We start from the raw sequence: 15,808 nt of genomic DNA, 5'->3' as shown, positions 1-15,808 counted from the left end.
GAAAACACCAAAGTAACTTTACGGTGGTGCATGGCTGGGTGAGTAAGAAGTTGGTGCCAGAATGACTCGGGTTTGGGAAACACAGCTTTATTCCAACCAGCGAAAATCTCAAAATCATGTAAAGCTTCAATGCCGCTTGCCTGAATATTTCTACTTTGTAAGCTTTGGTGGCATGCTTGCTAATTTAGCAGATTCTAAGCCTTGTGCTGGATGCTCCATTAATCCCCACCCACAGCCTGGCGCCAGACGCACGTGGAGTGTTTAGTGATGATCAGTTCTTTCACACTTCCTCTGCCGGGCTCAGTCCTTTGCTTGCTTGCATGTGCAAAATAAGGTTTTTCTTTTTTTCAAATGCCTGTAATTACACTGGAACTCCAGAATAAATAGCAAAGGAGAGTTCTTTCTCCTTCCTTCTTTCTTAAGCACATGGAGAGATGCAGCAGCGTTAGGCCTTCAGAGCGCGGACCACCCCCAGAGAGGGGCCGAGGTCCCTTCATCCCAGAGCTCGGGCGAGGGTCTCAGGGCTCTCCCAGCGCCTCTACCCCGTGGGGGAGGGCGAGGGTTACCTCTGCTCATGGATGCAGATACAACGGTGACCTACGATCATAACCCACAGAGCTGATTTCAGTACTTCTGCCGATTCTACCCTGTTTCCAACAGTCCCAGGAAGCCTGCGGGTCTGCAAATTGGGGGCGCCCCCAGGGTGGGGCCTCGCGCCTGGCGGGCTTTCCAGGACGCCGTCCCCTTCTGTCACCCAAGTGCGGGAGCCCCGCGCACTCGGGAGCCGCACGACCCCCAACCGGCTCCCGCGCGCAGCTTCCACCGCGACCGCATCCAGCTCCGCTGGCTCCTCGATGGGACCCGCACGCGGTGAAGCGCCGCGCGCCCCTTAAGTAGCCGATCCTTGGGGGGGGGGGCGGGGATATGAATATGAATATGCATGTAAAACACCACCTCCCCTGCATGCCATTGGACAGGCGGCTGCTTAATAGCCATGACGCTTTGCGGGTCTCCCGGGCGCTCCGACGCCTCGCGAGACCTGGGGGCGGGCCTCACGAGGCCAAGCCTCCTCTGATTGGTTGTCCTCAGAGGGGACGTGGCCTTCGATTGGCTGCTGTAAAGGGGTGCCGCGTTCCATCACATGGGCGGGAGATTTGAATGCCCATTTTCTGGGTTTCGGGCTGTGAGGACGACGCCCTGTCCGTATTTCTCCCCCACTGGCTAATTCCTTTATTTTCTGCCTGTGAGTGCCTCACCAGTATTACAGCCCTAGCGCACGTATCCCGAGCGTTGTCCTCTCATTCCATAGCCGGACAAGTTGCTCCCGACGCCCGACCCCGGGCCCCCGACCCTCCCGGCCGCAGCCGCCCCGGCCTCTCGCACCTCCTCCCGCGGCGCCGGGTTGGTGGTCCCGTGTCCAGGCCCAACCCGCTGAGCACCGGGAGCGCCGCGGCGGGGCCAGGGCTAGGCGCAGGGCGCCGCCCCCAGGCTCGGGGCCATGATGGCTGTCCCCCGCGGGCGTGGGAGGTGGGGACCGCCGTGTCCCCAGTCTATGTCCCCGGCCGCCGCGCGGCCGCAGGGTCGCGCCTGTGCAGAGACGCGCGGCCGCGGCCCCGCCCCCTTCGCCTGGGGGACGCGTCGCCGGTTGCCACGGAGACGCGCCGTTTACCCGGTGGTTCTGCGGGAGCCGCTGGCGAGCGTGTGGTCCGTCGGTCCCGCAGGCGCCGCGGTGAGTGCAGGCCGCCCAACCTCCGGCCCCGGCCTGGACCCCGTCCCAGCCCCCGCCGGCCTCCTCTCCATCTCCCCGGGGGCTGCTCGGGTGCATTTTGAGCCCGCACCCGGAGGGACTCTGGGAGCTGTGGGAGGGTGGGGGCCCTGAGGGCCGTGGGCGGGCAGCTGTCCCCGGGGGGCTTAGTGCGGAGCGGGGGCGGTGGTGGTGCGGAGCGGGTGGGCACGCCCCTCCCTCTCCCCGCCCCCCCGCCCCCGCCCCCCGCAGGCCACCTTCTGGCTTTTCTTTGTCCTGCGGAGGGCTCATATCACCTGCTGGGTGGGCCCCATACCCAGCTCTGAGTGTACAGATGCCACGTGTGTTCATCTGTTCAGGAAATGTGGCTGGTTCCTCCGTCTGCAGAATGTCCTAAAAGTGAACACTGCCTAGGCCCAGCCATTCTGATGAGTCATAAAAATGTGTGCTTGTGGTCACCAAAAGACACATGTGAGAATAGCACCGCCCCAGAACCCAAATACCCATACAAAGGAGAAGAGACAGGGGAGCGGGGTGTAGTCAGTGTCCCGCAAAGAGACCCCAAAACCCAAAGACCGTGGCTCTGTGGGTGATGGGGACGAATCTTACAGACATAATGTTGAATGGAGGGGGTCAGATATAAGAGTACACACTGGGCGATTCCATTTACACGGAGTCTGGAAATACCAAAACTAATTCCTAGTGGTCGCACCGTGAGAGCGCAGGTGGAGGGCGCTGACCAGAAGGCAGCCGAGCTGCCGGCTACACAGATTTTGTGTACAGATGATGGTGTATGCACCTTTGGGTATGTATATCACACTTGAGTAAAAACAGACATGAAAAAAGACCAGTTGCTTTCGGTGAAACTAAACAAATGTCTGTCTTTGTGACCAGGACTGTGGAAAACCGACATGGCCAAACTGCTACAACCTCCTCCCAAGTTCTTGCCCTCAGAGTGGCACATCGCTAACAAGAACCAGTACCACAGAGCGGAGGCCCAGAGGTCGCGGTCCGAACGCCTGGTGGCAGAGAGCCAGAGGCTTGTGGACGAGATTGAAAAGACCACCAGGAAGTCTCAAAGCGATGTAGAAAAGAAACTAGGTAAAATGCCCCACTTGCTACATTTGCACCCCAGCCCGGATGCCACGGCGAGGTGTAGCCACGCTGCCGTCTGTGTTCCGTGGTCAGGAGGGGCAATGGAGTATCTTGAAGTACTGGGGGAAAACATATGTTTGTCAGGTTCTGTCTTTAAGCTCACTGCCCGAAGACAGAGGATGGTAACCCAGCCTGCTTTCCAGCCTCCATCGTTCGTTTTCTTATGGATTTGATGCACTTACTGAGCATCTAAGAGATGCCTGGGCTGCCCGGTCTCTCTGGACAATGAAGTGCAAACCCAGACCCCGCAGAAAGAGGTCCCAGTTAGCACGCTAGCCTTGTAGCCTCAAATATAATCAGGTGAGGGTCAGAGACATTTGAGGAGTGCCTCTAGCATGACAGACACCTGGACAGGCAGACAGACAGACACACAAGGCAAAGGAAAAAATATGCCATTAAAATATTCAGGAAATTTGGAGAAGACACTGCATCTAGGAAACAAGAGAACCTTGAAAAAGAACACTCAGGGAATAAGAAAGCATCCTTGGGAATTAAAAATGTGAGAGCATGTTTGTAAAAATCAAAAGAAGGGTTGAAAGAGAAAGTTGAAGACTCTCCGGGAAGTAGAGAAACAAAGACAAAGAGGTGGATGGATCATAGGAGAGGAAGGGTAAGAATTAGGGGACCCACAGGGAGGCTCCTTATCTAACAGGGATTCCAGAGGGGCACAGAGAAGAGGAAGAGAGGAAACTGTCTGCGGAGGAATCCTAGGAAATCCCCTCGAGCCAAAGGGTCTGTTTCCAGCTTCTGGCATAAGACTGAGTACTGCTGATACTAGGAAAACAGGGAAGAGACCCCCGAAAGGCGCTGGGGTCACACAGAGAATCGGGAAGTCTCCACGGGAACTCTGGAGACTAGAGGAAATGAAGCCATGTCATCAAAACTCTAAATGAAAATCACCTACAACCTAGAAATTGACACGTAACCGAAGTCAAAACAATGAAGGCATTTTCAGACCTGCACGCTTTCACCTTGCGTGCACCCGTCTCTGAGGAGGGCGTGCTTCAGCAGGTGGAGAGGGAAGGAAGGAGCAGGTGGTAGCTAGGAAGGGGGTGGTGGCAGGTGCAGGGTGAGGGGGTTCTGGAACCTGTGACCATCGCCAGCGAGCAGGAGGGAGGGCGGGAGGAGAAAGCGCTCCAGGGCAGAGGTCCTGGGAAGAAGCAAACCCAGCAGGTTCCTTTATGGGGCTGAAAATGCTGGGGGGTGTTTATGGTTCTGTTAGAAAGTCCGAGGAAACATTAGTCATGAGTCTCTGGAAAGTGAAACAAAAACATGACTACCAGCCCCTCCAAAAACCAACAGAAAATTGTACATGAGAAATTGTAGTTTCTCATGTACACATGCACCACACGGCTCAGGTGCAAATAGTGCTTACGCATTTATGGTCTCATAAACAAGCGTGGAGCTGTTTTGTGACAAAATGGCATGCAGCCCTACGGGGAAGACCGAGGAACAGGAGCGTGTTGTCCGAGAGCAAATCCTGGCTTTCAGTCACAGGAAATTGGTAGATATCATTTAAACTGATCATGAATAAGTAGCAGTGTGAGCAAATTCCAGGAGAAATTCTGAAAGCATTTAAAAAGTGATTGCTCCTGGGGTGCCCGGGTGGCTCAGTCGGCTGAGCATTGGACTCTTGCTGTCGGCTCAGGTCATGCTCTCAGGGTCGTGGAATCGAGCCCCGCGTTGGGCTCTGCGCTCAGTGGGGAGTCTGCTTGCGATTCTCTCTCCCTCTGCCCTTCCCCCCCCACCTCTAAAATAAATAAATAAATCTTAAAAAAAAAAACCGCACTGCTCCCAGAAAGCAGGAGTGGGTGGGGACGGGTCAGAGAACTCTAACACCAATGCTGGTTGACTTCTCAAACAACATACGTCTAGACCTTTGATAAAATTAAAAGGTATTAAAAACAGCAGGTGTTAAAGATTTAGAGTCAACCAGCGTGGACGATGTTTGCATTAATTGGGTGTTGACCTTGCAAGAAGAGATTCCTTCCCTCCCTCCCGCTGCCTCCACCCTGCCATCCCCTAATCAGCACTTACAGGGTGGAAAGGGGTGCCAGGCAGCGAAGAACACGCTGGGGTCGTTTGAGGATGGTCTTTACGTTTCTGACCGCAGAGCTGGCGGCACCCGGCGTGGACTGACCCACGTGTGACACCGTGTGCTTTCTCTGTGTGCCTCAGAGCAGAGACTCGAGGAAGTCAGGTTCTGGAAGAAGGAGCAGGATGACAAGCTCGAGCAGCTGGTGTACGTCACGGAGGACCTGCTCACCTACCAGGCCAGGCTGGTGAACGCGCTGGAGAGCATGAAGGAGCCCCTGCATATCACCCAGATGTGCCTGGAATACAGGTGGGAGGCGCTGTCATGTGGCACCCGGTGCTGGGAGTAGAATCCATCTGCGCTCGGGGCGGGGTCCCAACGAGGCCGGCGAGCACGTGTTCTCCGGAGCCTGCGTGCTGGGCGGGGAAGGAGCTCTTCACTACCTTACTTTAAATGTTAAGTTAGGACTAGGTTTGGCTGCAGAGACTCAGAAAACTGTAAAATAACACTGAATTTAAGTAGGGCCATTCTTTCTCTCTCAGGGTGAGGGAGTCTGGAGGAAGTCAGTGTGGGGCTGGCATGGTGTGGTCTCAGGGCTCTGCCACATGGGTTCACTCCCCAGGTGACCTCATGACTCCAGAGGGCAGCCAGCGCTCCAGCCACTCCATCCATGCTCCAGCAAGTAGGAATAATTAGGGTTTGGTGTTCCCCATTTGCCTGTGCAGCCTATTGACCGGAGCTTAGTCACAGGGCCACACCAGCAGAAATTGGGAACTGGGTGTCTCTATTGTGGACAGGCAGCGTGGGTCCAGTTCCTAGAGGATAAGTCTGTGCCAGTACAGAGAGCCTCACGGAAGCACTTTGTAATCCAGAGAGCCCTGTGCAAACATACCTTTTTGTCATTTCCCTCCTTCAAGTCCTGTGAGTGGGCGATGTTCTCTGCTCGGGGGAGGCACTCAGGTCCCCACCCGTTCGCCGTCACAGCCCCGACACAGGCTCCTCCACGTCCGGTGCCCGACATGTTGTGAGTGCCCGCCCCGGGGGATGTGGACGTTGCATTGTTATTTCATGGTAGAGCACCTTTCTGGGTTCAAACCCTTGGCAAAAATCAGGACGAGGTCCTGTTTCCAGGAAAGAGACACATGTCTTCACAATTCTAAGTCAAAAGGACATTTCCAATGAACAGATTAGAAGGAAAAGTCTTCCGGAATCATGGCCAAATGGAGGGGAAGAGTGCATCTGGCATTTTTCTGACCAGGTGACCAGGGGCCGATGGATCTTGCTTCCTTGGGTTTTGGATATTTTGAAGCCTCCCAGATCCTGACTCATGCCCATCCCCGACCGCGCCATCCAGATGGGTTGCCTTATACTCTAACCCATGGTCCAGGTAGCTCTACGTGGCTTGAGCATCCCTGCGTGTGCTCGATGACCAGCCCCCTTCCTCTTGGCCAGGGAGAAGCGGGTCGGCATTGACCTGGTGCGCGATGAGGTGGAACAGGAGCTTGTGAAGGAGGCCGAGATCATCCGCGGGGTGATGGCTCTGCTGACCCGCACCCTGGAGGAGATGTCCGAGCAGATCAGGTGCAGCTCCCCGCGGCACATCCCAGAAGGAGGCTGGGTGGGAACACAACACGCAGCTTGAGCCCCACGTGACAGCCGCCCACCGGCCGTGGATGGGGACGGGTGGATTCACCCCGATGGTGAACTGGAGCCCTTTCCTGGACCGCTCCCATCAGCGGGTCTTGAAGATCCAGGCCAGTTAGTTAAGCCGTCACCCAGCGTCCAGCAGTGTGTGTGGTGCTGGGGGTGGGCTGGAGGCAAGCAGGTGCCACGTCCCACACCAGACCCGGTGATGGCTCGGCGCTGGCTCGTTGCCCCCGGGAACCTGTGGGGCTGCCCGGCGCTGCAGTGGGAGACCCCACGCCTCCTTCCTTCAGGCTGAACCGCTCGGCCAAGTACAACCTGGAGAAGGACTTGAAGGACAAGTTTGTGGCCCTGACCATCGACGACATCTGCTTCTCCCTCAACAACAACTCCCCGAATATCCACTACTCTGAGAAGGCTGTGAGGGTGGAGCCAAAGTGAGTGGGGCCCCCGTCCCTGGCCGTGAGGGTCCAGCCATGGTGAGTGGGGCCCCCGTCCCTGGCCGTGAGGGTCCAGCCATGGTGAGTGGGGCCCCCGTCCCTGGCCGTGAGGGTCCAGCCATGGTGAGTGGGGCCCCCGTCCCTGGCCGTGAGGGTCCAGCCATGGTGAGTGGGGCCCCCGTCCCTGGCCGTGAGGGTCCAGCCATGGTGAGTGGGGCCCCCGTCCCTGGCCGTGAGGGTCCAGCCATGGTGAGTGGGGCCCCCGTCCCTGGCCGTGAGGGTCCAGCCATGGTGAGTGGGGCCCCCGTCCCTGGCCGTGAGGGTCCAGCCATGGTGAGTGGGGCCCCCGTCCCTGGCCGTGAGGGTCCAGCCACGGTGAGTGGGGCCCCCGTCCCTGGCCGTGAGGGTCCAGCCATGGTGAGTGGGGCCCTGCGTCCCTGGCAGAGGGCAGCCCAAGGGTTATTCTGACGTGGTGCTGAGCAGCCCGTGGTCCTGAGCAGCCCGTGGTCCTGCTTTGGGAGCATCTGATGTCAAATCCCTATAAATGGTGAGAATTGGTTTGAATACCTGTCCTGTTTTCAGACGTCCCGAGGGCAGGCTGATAGTTCCCCGGGCTCCCTTTCCCAGGCACACCCGCAGAGACAACCTGTGTGGGGGCGTGTTCTACATACTTGTAGGAAGTTGCACAATCGCAGCCGTCTGGTCTGACAACTTATCACCACCATCCTTATGTTTGCTGTGTAATCTGTTATCCGAAAAGCAGCAGCTTAATGTGACGTGCACTTAATATCCGGGGTTCCTGCGGGCGCCCTGCTCGCGTCCCTGCTTGTATTCCCCGGTCAGGTCGGGTCAGGTCAGGCTGGGGCAGCCAGACTGTGGGCCCGTCTGAGGCTGCACTGACCCCCAACCATGCTGACCACGTGAGGGGCAGCCTGGTGGGTGAGCCTCTTCTCTGGCCACGGTGGTACCAGGCACTGGCTTCTCCCACGGTGGGCAGTGGCCCCACAGAGTGCCCAGGACATGCCTGCCTTGTCTTCCCCCGACCCCAGCGGCATCTCTCACTTGCATTTGGGGGGAGCGACCTTAGTTCAGCCACCACTCGGTGGGGAGATGGCACAGCTGTGCAGACCAGAAGGCGGGTCCCCACCCAGGGTCCCCACGTGTCTGGCACCTGGCCTAGGAGATAAAGCTCGACACCAGCATAGATTTCGGGACCCCCGCTCCTCCACAGCCCAGACACGCTGTGAGGGACTGTGTGGCTTCCCTTGCAGCTCCGTGAGTCTGGAAGACTGGCTGGACTTCTCCAACAGCAACGTGGAGAAGGCCGACAGGCAGAGGAACAACTCACTGGCGCTGAAGGCCCTGGTGGACCGGATCCTGTCACAGACAGCCAACGACCTGCGTAGGCAGTGCGACGTGGTGGACACGGTGTTCAGGAACGGGCTGAAGGAGACCAAGGCTGCCAGGGACCAGCTGGCCACCCACCTAGCCAAAGTGAGTGCCCTGGAGGGGGGCCGCCGGGCCGGGCTGCCGGCCCCCGGGCTTGCGCTCGCGGGCTGACCAGGGGGGAGGTATGCTCACAGCTCCCCGTCTTTGCAGCAGGGCATGGGCTTCTGGGGACCAGAGGGGACTTGGCCCCACTCTGGGCCTCAGTTCCTCTTGCGTGAGATGTGGCCGCGGGCTGGAGGGTGTTGACCACCTTTGTGACTCTGACATTTCCCTGAGTCAGTTTCCGCACACCCCGCGGCCGGCCTGGGATTCTGGCTCCTTGTGCCTCTCCATTCCCTGGGACATGCTGGTAAACCAGCACTCAGGAAACAATTCAAAACACAAGGCTCTGATTTTTTGCATTTGCAGGTTTCTGTGGTGGAAATACATCCACCACAGTCAGTTTCAAGCTGCCTATTTAACAGTGAGCTGGCAAGGTTCCCGAATAGTGAGTGATCGGAGCCCCGTGAGGCAGCACCCCTGGGTCCTGAGCATAGGTGGTGGGTCCGGAAGGAGATATGTGGGCAGGAAGGGCGGGCAGGCTCCCACGCACATCAGGGGCGGCTGGGTAGCACTGCCCCAGAGGATCGGATGCAGCCCCGTGTGCCATTCACCGTCTCTAGCAGCCCTTCCCAAAAGGTGGAAAGTCACATGTTTTATTTGACCCAACACACCAAGAATATTGCTTTAGCGTGTTATCAGTGTACATAATTAGTGACGTAGTTTACATTCTTTTTTTAAAAACCAAGTCTTCAAAACCTGATGTGTATTTTGCACTCCAGCCCGTCTGGTTTGGGGCTAGGCTTGCAGGTGCTGGCGCAGCCCCGGGGATGGGACCCTCTTCCTCAGCTGTGGGAGGGCCCCAGAGAAGGTTCCTGGCAGGTGTGGGCTAGAGACAGTGGCCCCAAAACCCACGCGCCAGAGGAGCTAGCCCACATTTAATCTGCAATCATCCTCGTACTGAGAAGTGTCGTGGCTGAAGAGACCAAGTGGGGAAATCAGTCAGGGTCCCGTCAAGGTGAAGATAGGACTTAACATGGGGACTCTTCCCTCTCTTGCGGGCCAATTGGCCAATGGAGAGTGGCACTGCCCAGATGGGTGGCCTTGCTCTGTGAGCAGCTGGGTCAGGGAGCATGTGGGGACCCCGTCCTGGTTCTAGAGAAAAGCCTCTCTCTGGTCAACCTGTGGCCAGAAGAGACAGGAGGCTGAGAAGACCAGCCCCCAAGGCAACGTTGGGGTGACCCCGTTTCATCTTTGGAGGCACATTTGTTTCCTTACTGGGCATATTTTAGCCCCAGCAAGATTTAAAATTAAGAAAAGGAATGTTTAATCTAACCCAGGGTTTAGGTTATCTTAAGGGGACAGCACACTTTCTCTATAAAGGGTCAGATAGCAACTATTTTAGGCTTTGTGGGCCAATAGGCCAAATCAAGGAATTCTATATGGGATTTATAGAATAAGAAAGAAAACAAACATCCACAAACATCTCATTGCCAACCCTGAAGATAAAATAATAATGATTGAGTCTAGTTTTTTGGAATACAGGCTTACTGAATAAAAGGAAGTAATTCTGTTTGGAGGAGCACCAATATCTTGCTTTTTTGGGGTTCACAGTTAGCATTTTCCATCAAAATCTATGGGAAATGTGAAGCCTGATCTATAATGAGACTTCTACACATTTCATCTTTGAACACGTCTTTTCGTTCAGACCAGCTCTGCCCAAGAAGAGCAGTATGTAAGCGTAGGGTTTAACGGGCAGACCTGTCGCTTAGGACTCTACTAAAGCCACTCAGTATTTGATCATAGTGGCTGAGGATGGTCCTTGTTCAGAGGAATTTCAGTCTTGGCCCTGAGCTAATTAAAATAGATTACAGGAAAATTTCACCACTGCTGAAACCCTGAACTGCTGAGTAGTTGGGAAAGTCAACTTCTGTTTCTGACAAAAAGTCATGGAACTTACGATGGTCAAATCCATGGGAGCTCACAGAGTGTATCGTTGGCGCTCCTGGTTCTGTAACACGACAGATGCAGATGTTTTCTGCAAAGTGCTTTGTGAGGAATAGCACAGCAGACACCCAGAAGCTCCACGTGGCTTGTGTTTCCACAAGCTCTGTCAACAGGGTCCCCACGTCTTAGCAGATTCCGCTTCAGGTTGCACTGAATTCGTGTTTTCTCAGCTTTTTGAAAATACCCTCACCAGCGGTTTTAATGTGACCACTCAAGAGGCTGAATCTTTAGTTGCTGCAAACAGCATGGGCTCCTGCATAAAGCACAGCTGAGCAGTATCAGGTCCCTGCCCGCTCATGAAGAGCCAGGAAACTCGTGCACAATCCCGTGCCACATTTCTTATTGACTACTGATGTTCCAACATCCTTAACTCCCCAAGCAGCTCTTCCTGCAGAAAGACTAATAGTCTTCAACAGGGTGATACTCTCTGGACACCCTCCCTCAGCTGCCGACGTCGATCCCGACTGAACGAACTCACTGTCAGGTGGGTTGTCCTTGCTTGGCAGACAGAACAGCCACTTGGAGTCTTACTTTGGGCCTCATTTTCGTTTTTGTGAAGAAATTCTGCAGTGAGGAGATACTGTGTTTTAGATGTCTTATGTTTCGGGGCACCTGGGTGGCTCGGTCAGTTGAGCATCTGTCTTCAGCTCAGGTCATGATCCCGGGGTCCTGGGATTGAGTCCTACATCAGGCTCCTTCCTCCGTGGGGAGCCTGCTTCTCCCTCTCCCTCTGCTGCTCCCCCTGCTTGTGCTCTCTCTGTCATTCTCTCTCTCTCAAATAAGTAAAATCCTTTTAAGAACCCCCAACAATAAGAAAACAAGCCAATTAAAAAATAGCAAAAGATCTGAACAGACACGTCACCAAAGGAGATGGGCCAATGGTGAATAAGCTCAGATGTCACCAGGGACTCGCACATTCAAACAAGGCGATACTCCCGCCCGCCTACAGCAAACCCAACACATTGATGGTGCCCTATGCTGGCGAGGACGTGGTGCAGTAGGGGCTCTCGTTCTGGGCCGGTGGGAGCACAGAATGGTGTAGCCACCAGGGAGGGCATCTTGGTGGTCTCCTATGAACATAGGCATACGACCCAGCGGTCTCACTCCTGGGTACTTACCCAAAGGTGCCGAACACTCATGTCCACACAAAACCCTGCATGTGAATGGTTATGGTGGCCCTATTCATCATCACCAAAACTTGGAAGCAACCAAGATGTCCTTCAGTAAATGAACGGATGAGGAAACTGTGGTCCATCCAGACAACGGAACGTTATTTAGCAACAAAGAGAAACAAGGCATCAAGCTCCCCAAAAAGATGTGGAGGAGACTTACGTGCAATCGCTAAATGAAAGAAGTCAATCTGAAGCCCGTACCATGTGATCCCACCTATGAGACGTTCTGGAAAAGCCATGACTACGGAGCCAGTGAGATCCGTGGTTGTCAGGGGAGCGGTTTTAGGGCCGTGAAGCCACTCCGCATGACACTGTGCATGTCCCAAACCTACAGGATGTCCACCACAAGCAGTGAGCCCTGACATCAGCCATGGACTTTAGTTAATACCGTGTTGGTGTTGGTTCACCTGCTGTAACAAAAGCACCACACTGACCCCAGATGTTAATAACAGAACAAACCCGCATCCAGGGAGGGAGGGTGCATGACTCTGGATTCACCGCTCAACTTCGCTGAAACCCTAAAGCTGCTCTGAGAAATAGTCTATTAATGAAGATTTCTTTTTTAATTTCACAATCTGTACAAAAACAGTCAGCAGACTGGATTTGGCCAGACTGCTGATTCCCGAGCTAACCCATAGTAATAGTAATTTTGTTTTAAAGAATCTGTATCTTGGGTATTTTAAGTATTTGTAAAACTTAAGAGAATGTAGGCTGCTTTTAAAAAAATTATCACTTAAAATACATAGTTGAGTAATTGACTTCTGCCTATGATTTCAAGTTGGCATTTTGTTAAGTTTAAAGACAGGGCTGACATGTTTATGAGAAGCTAAGAGTCATCATTTTCACTGGTTTGTCTGATTGACACCATTTTTTAAGGGCTCCATTGGCTTTGTTAAGACAATGCAAGCGTTTTTGTTTTTGTTTTTTACAGATTTGATTTTGGGGGGGGAGGGGCAGAGGGACAAGCAGACTCCCGGCTGAGTGTGGAGCCCACCATCACGTCACAGGGCTCCATCCCAGGACCCTGAGATCATGACCTCAGCTGAAATCAAGAGTCAGATGCTCAACTGACTGAGCCACCCAGGCACCCCAGGACAATGCAAGCATTTATAAAGAGTTATACATCACGTTTATAAATGCTGCTTAAAATATATGTTTAAAGGATTTTAATTAAGTTTGAAGTGGGAGCAACTGTTAGTCAAAATTAACTTAGAGTGATCATGAACATTTAAGTTTACAAGTAGTATTACATCTGGGAACTGAACGTAAGAAAAGCTTAGGAGAGGGTCCCCTGGGTGGCTCAGGTGGTTAGGCGGCCGACTCTTGATTTCAGCTCCAGTTGTGATCTCAGGGCTGTGGGATCGAGCCCCGAAGAGGGCTCTGCGCTCAGCGTGGAGTCTGCTTCTCTCTCTCCCTCTGCCTACCTTCCCTGGTGCTTGCTCTCTCAAATAAATAAAATCTTAAAAAAAGAAAAGCTTATGGAATATTAGAAAACCAAATGCAATGTGTGGGTCTCATTTGGATTCTAATTTGAACAAACCAACTCTTAAAAAAATATATGGGACAATCAGGGAAATTTGAATACTGTAAGATATTACATGATAGTAAAGATTTATTTTTTGGGTGTAATAAAGATACTGTAGTTAGGTTAAAAGAAAAAAGAGACCTATTTTAAAAACACATACTCAACAATTCAAGACTAATGGGATATAATATCTGGGATTTGCTTTGACATAATTGAGCTGATGGGCAGGGTTGGAATGGAGAGAACCGGCTGTGTATTGATCATTGATTGCATTGATGAGGGGCACACAAGGGTCATTATCCTCTCTACTTCTGTGTGCGTCTGGAAATTTCCATGATGCAAAGTTAAAACTAAAAAAGCTTAAAGAAGAAATTAAATTTTAAGCTAGTTAAATATTAATCTAAAGGCCCAAGTAATTTCTAAGTGATTTTTCCTGTGCACAAAGCCACCATCAGAGAAACCCCAGAAACTGGTTGTATGGTCTCTTCAGGCTTCTAGGGGCAGAACTCGGGCCAGCGGGTCGCTTCCAGGGAGCCCACCCCCCGGGAGGGGACGATGCCACAATGGCCAGTCATGTCCATTCCGCCTGCGAGTTTCCGAGGGCGGGTGCGGCCCCTCGCCCACCGGCAGTCACGCTGCAGGGAGGAGAGGTCAGGCACGTTGTGGGGTCCTGCTGGGGATCACAACAGACCTGAGCGTGAGCGCCACCAGCCTTCACTTCCTCCAACCCTTCCGCAAGGTCATGGAGGAGATTGCTTGCCAGGAGAAGAACATCACTGTTCTGGAAAAGGCCATCCTGGACCAAGAAGGTCCCGCCAAGGTGGTTCACACACGCCTGGAGACCAGAACACACCGGCCTAACGTGGAGCTGTGCCGCGACGTGGTGCAGTACCGGCTGCTCAAGGAGGTCGGGGAGATTGCCCACAACGTGGCCAGGTAGGTGGGCCGCGTGTGCGTGGGGGAGTCTGCTGGGTGCTCGGGTCTCTCCCCAGGGCAGCCTTCACTAAAGGCAGCCACACTGAAAACCCGTCCTGACATTTACATTTTTCTAGAGCCCCAACCCAGATGTTTAGGTCAAAGTCGGCGTTTTAAATGTTGGTGGTTCTCCGGGTTTTCTGCCCGGGGCCACTGATTTGAAGTCTCCGTCTGGAGGGAAGGGAGGGGGCACGTGTCCTTTGGCTTCCCCTGGAGAGAGCAACGCAGAGAGAGGAGTCACGGTCCTGTGCCCCCTCTCCTCCAGACTGAAGGAAGCCTTAGCCTGGGCTCAGGTGGAGCTGAAGGGCCTGAATCGCAGGCAGCTGATCCTGCAGGAGGAGATCCAGGTCAAGGAGAACACCATCTACATCGACGAGGTGCTGTGCATGCACATGAGGAAGTCCATCCCCCTGCGGGCCGGGGGCGACCAGGGCGAGTGGGCCGGGGGCCTCTGCCCCGACGCCGTCTGCTGACAGCACCCGTGGGGCAGACGCTGAGTAAACCGTGTCACAATCGGGTGCAGAACTCTCATTTCAGGGAGGCCGACTGCAGGCAGGGCCTGGAACCCCGGGTGTGGCTTGAGGGTTTGGGGGGATGGCTCCGTGCTGCTGGTGGGCAGTGCTGGCTTGAGTTACATCCCCGCGTAGCCCTGCGTCTGTCCGCGCGGGCCATTCCTCCACATGACGGACTTGCAGCCGGGGGGCAGTGCAGGACCCTTCCTTCCTTCACATTCCGCTGAGTGCGGGTCTGGTTCCCCTCTGGAGACGCGCCCGTCTTCCTCGTCACAGGCACCGGATACCCCTTGGCTGTCCCGATTCCCCTTCCCTGGGAGACCATGCGGGCGCTGCTGACTCAGACCCCCCTTCAAGTCTTACAGAGAGCAGATGGGAGCCCTGACGCCAGAGCCCCCAGCTGCCTGGCACCTGCAGGCATCTCTGGGCCCCTTTCTGCTGGGAGACGTGAAGAGGACACACGGGGCCAGAGGGCCGTCCAGCCCCCAGGAAGTCAGCCGAGTGGTGGGGCCTGGGGAGCCGGTGGGCCAGGCGGCTACAGTCTGGGGTCATGGGGTGCGGGGGGCAGGGACGCTCACGGTTCACCGGTTGGCAGGGGCACCGTGGGCCCTTGTCGGCTGCAGGGTGGGGGCTGCTCAGGGCAGGTGGGTCTGGGCGGCTGCCACGGAGGGAGACAGGGAGGTGCCTCCTTTAGCACCAGGAGGGCACGGGGAGGATTTTGGCTATTGTTTTCCCTCCTGAGTGTAAACAGAGAGGTGTTGGTCTCCAGATCGATTAATAATCACTGGGAGTATTTTTCTTTCTCCGTTCTCAAGTAACAGTAAAGCCAAAGAGGAAAACATCCTCCCGTTCCTGCCGCAGATTCAAGTCAGTGGTTGGACTGTAGGTTCTGGAGACAGCTGGGTTGAGGTTCCCGTCACACCCAGCCCGTGGGGCTCCGTGGGCTGAGCGAGCCGTGGGCACAGCCCCCACCCCGTACCCACGTCATTTCTGCGAAGCAGTAGCCGCAGCTGGGGCTGCATTTCTCGTCCGTGTCCCACACTCAGGGTGGTTCGGCCCCTCCCACAGCCTCCCGCTGTCCCAGGGAGGCCCACGGCCGTGCCCTCACTCC

General features: G+C 54.8%; 1 protein-coding gene across 1 annotated transcript; it reads left to right on the top strand.

Annotated features, from left to right (window-relative positions):
• The first annotated feature begins 2,655 nt into the window (after positions 1-2,655).
• On the top strand, positions 2,656-14,658 carry TEKT1 (tektin 1). Its single transcript, XM_028125154.2, has 7 exons — positions 2,656-2,845; positions 5,078-5,243; positions 6,387-6,515; positions 6,872-7,015; positions 8,290-8,512; positions 13,950-14,146; positions 14,451-14,658. The coding sequence occupies exons 1-7, from the start codon at positions 2,656-2,658 to the stop codon at positions 14,656-14,658; spliced, it is 1,257 nt and encodes a 418-aa protein (XP_027980955.1).
• The last annotated feature ends 1,150 nt before the right edge of the window (positions 14,659-15,808 follow it).

This window comes from Eumetopias jubatus, unplaced genomic scaffold, assembly GCF_037043125.1.
Source record: "Eumetopias jubatus isolate StellerSeaLion01/CBP00866 unplaced genomic scaffold, mEumJub1_p1.0 scaffold_10, whole genome shotgun sequence".
NCBI lineage: Eukaryota > Metazoa > Chordata > Mammalia > Carnivora > Otariidae > Eumetopias > Eumetopias jubatus.
The sequence above is the reverse complement of the archived record's forward strand: the minus strand, read 5'-3'. Positions and strand labels throughout refer to the sequence as shown.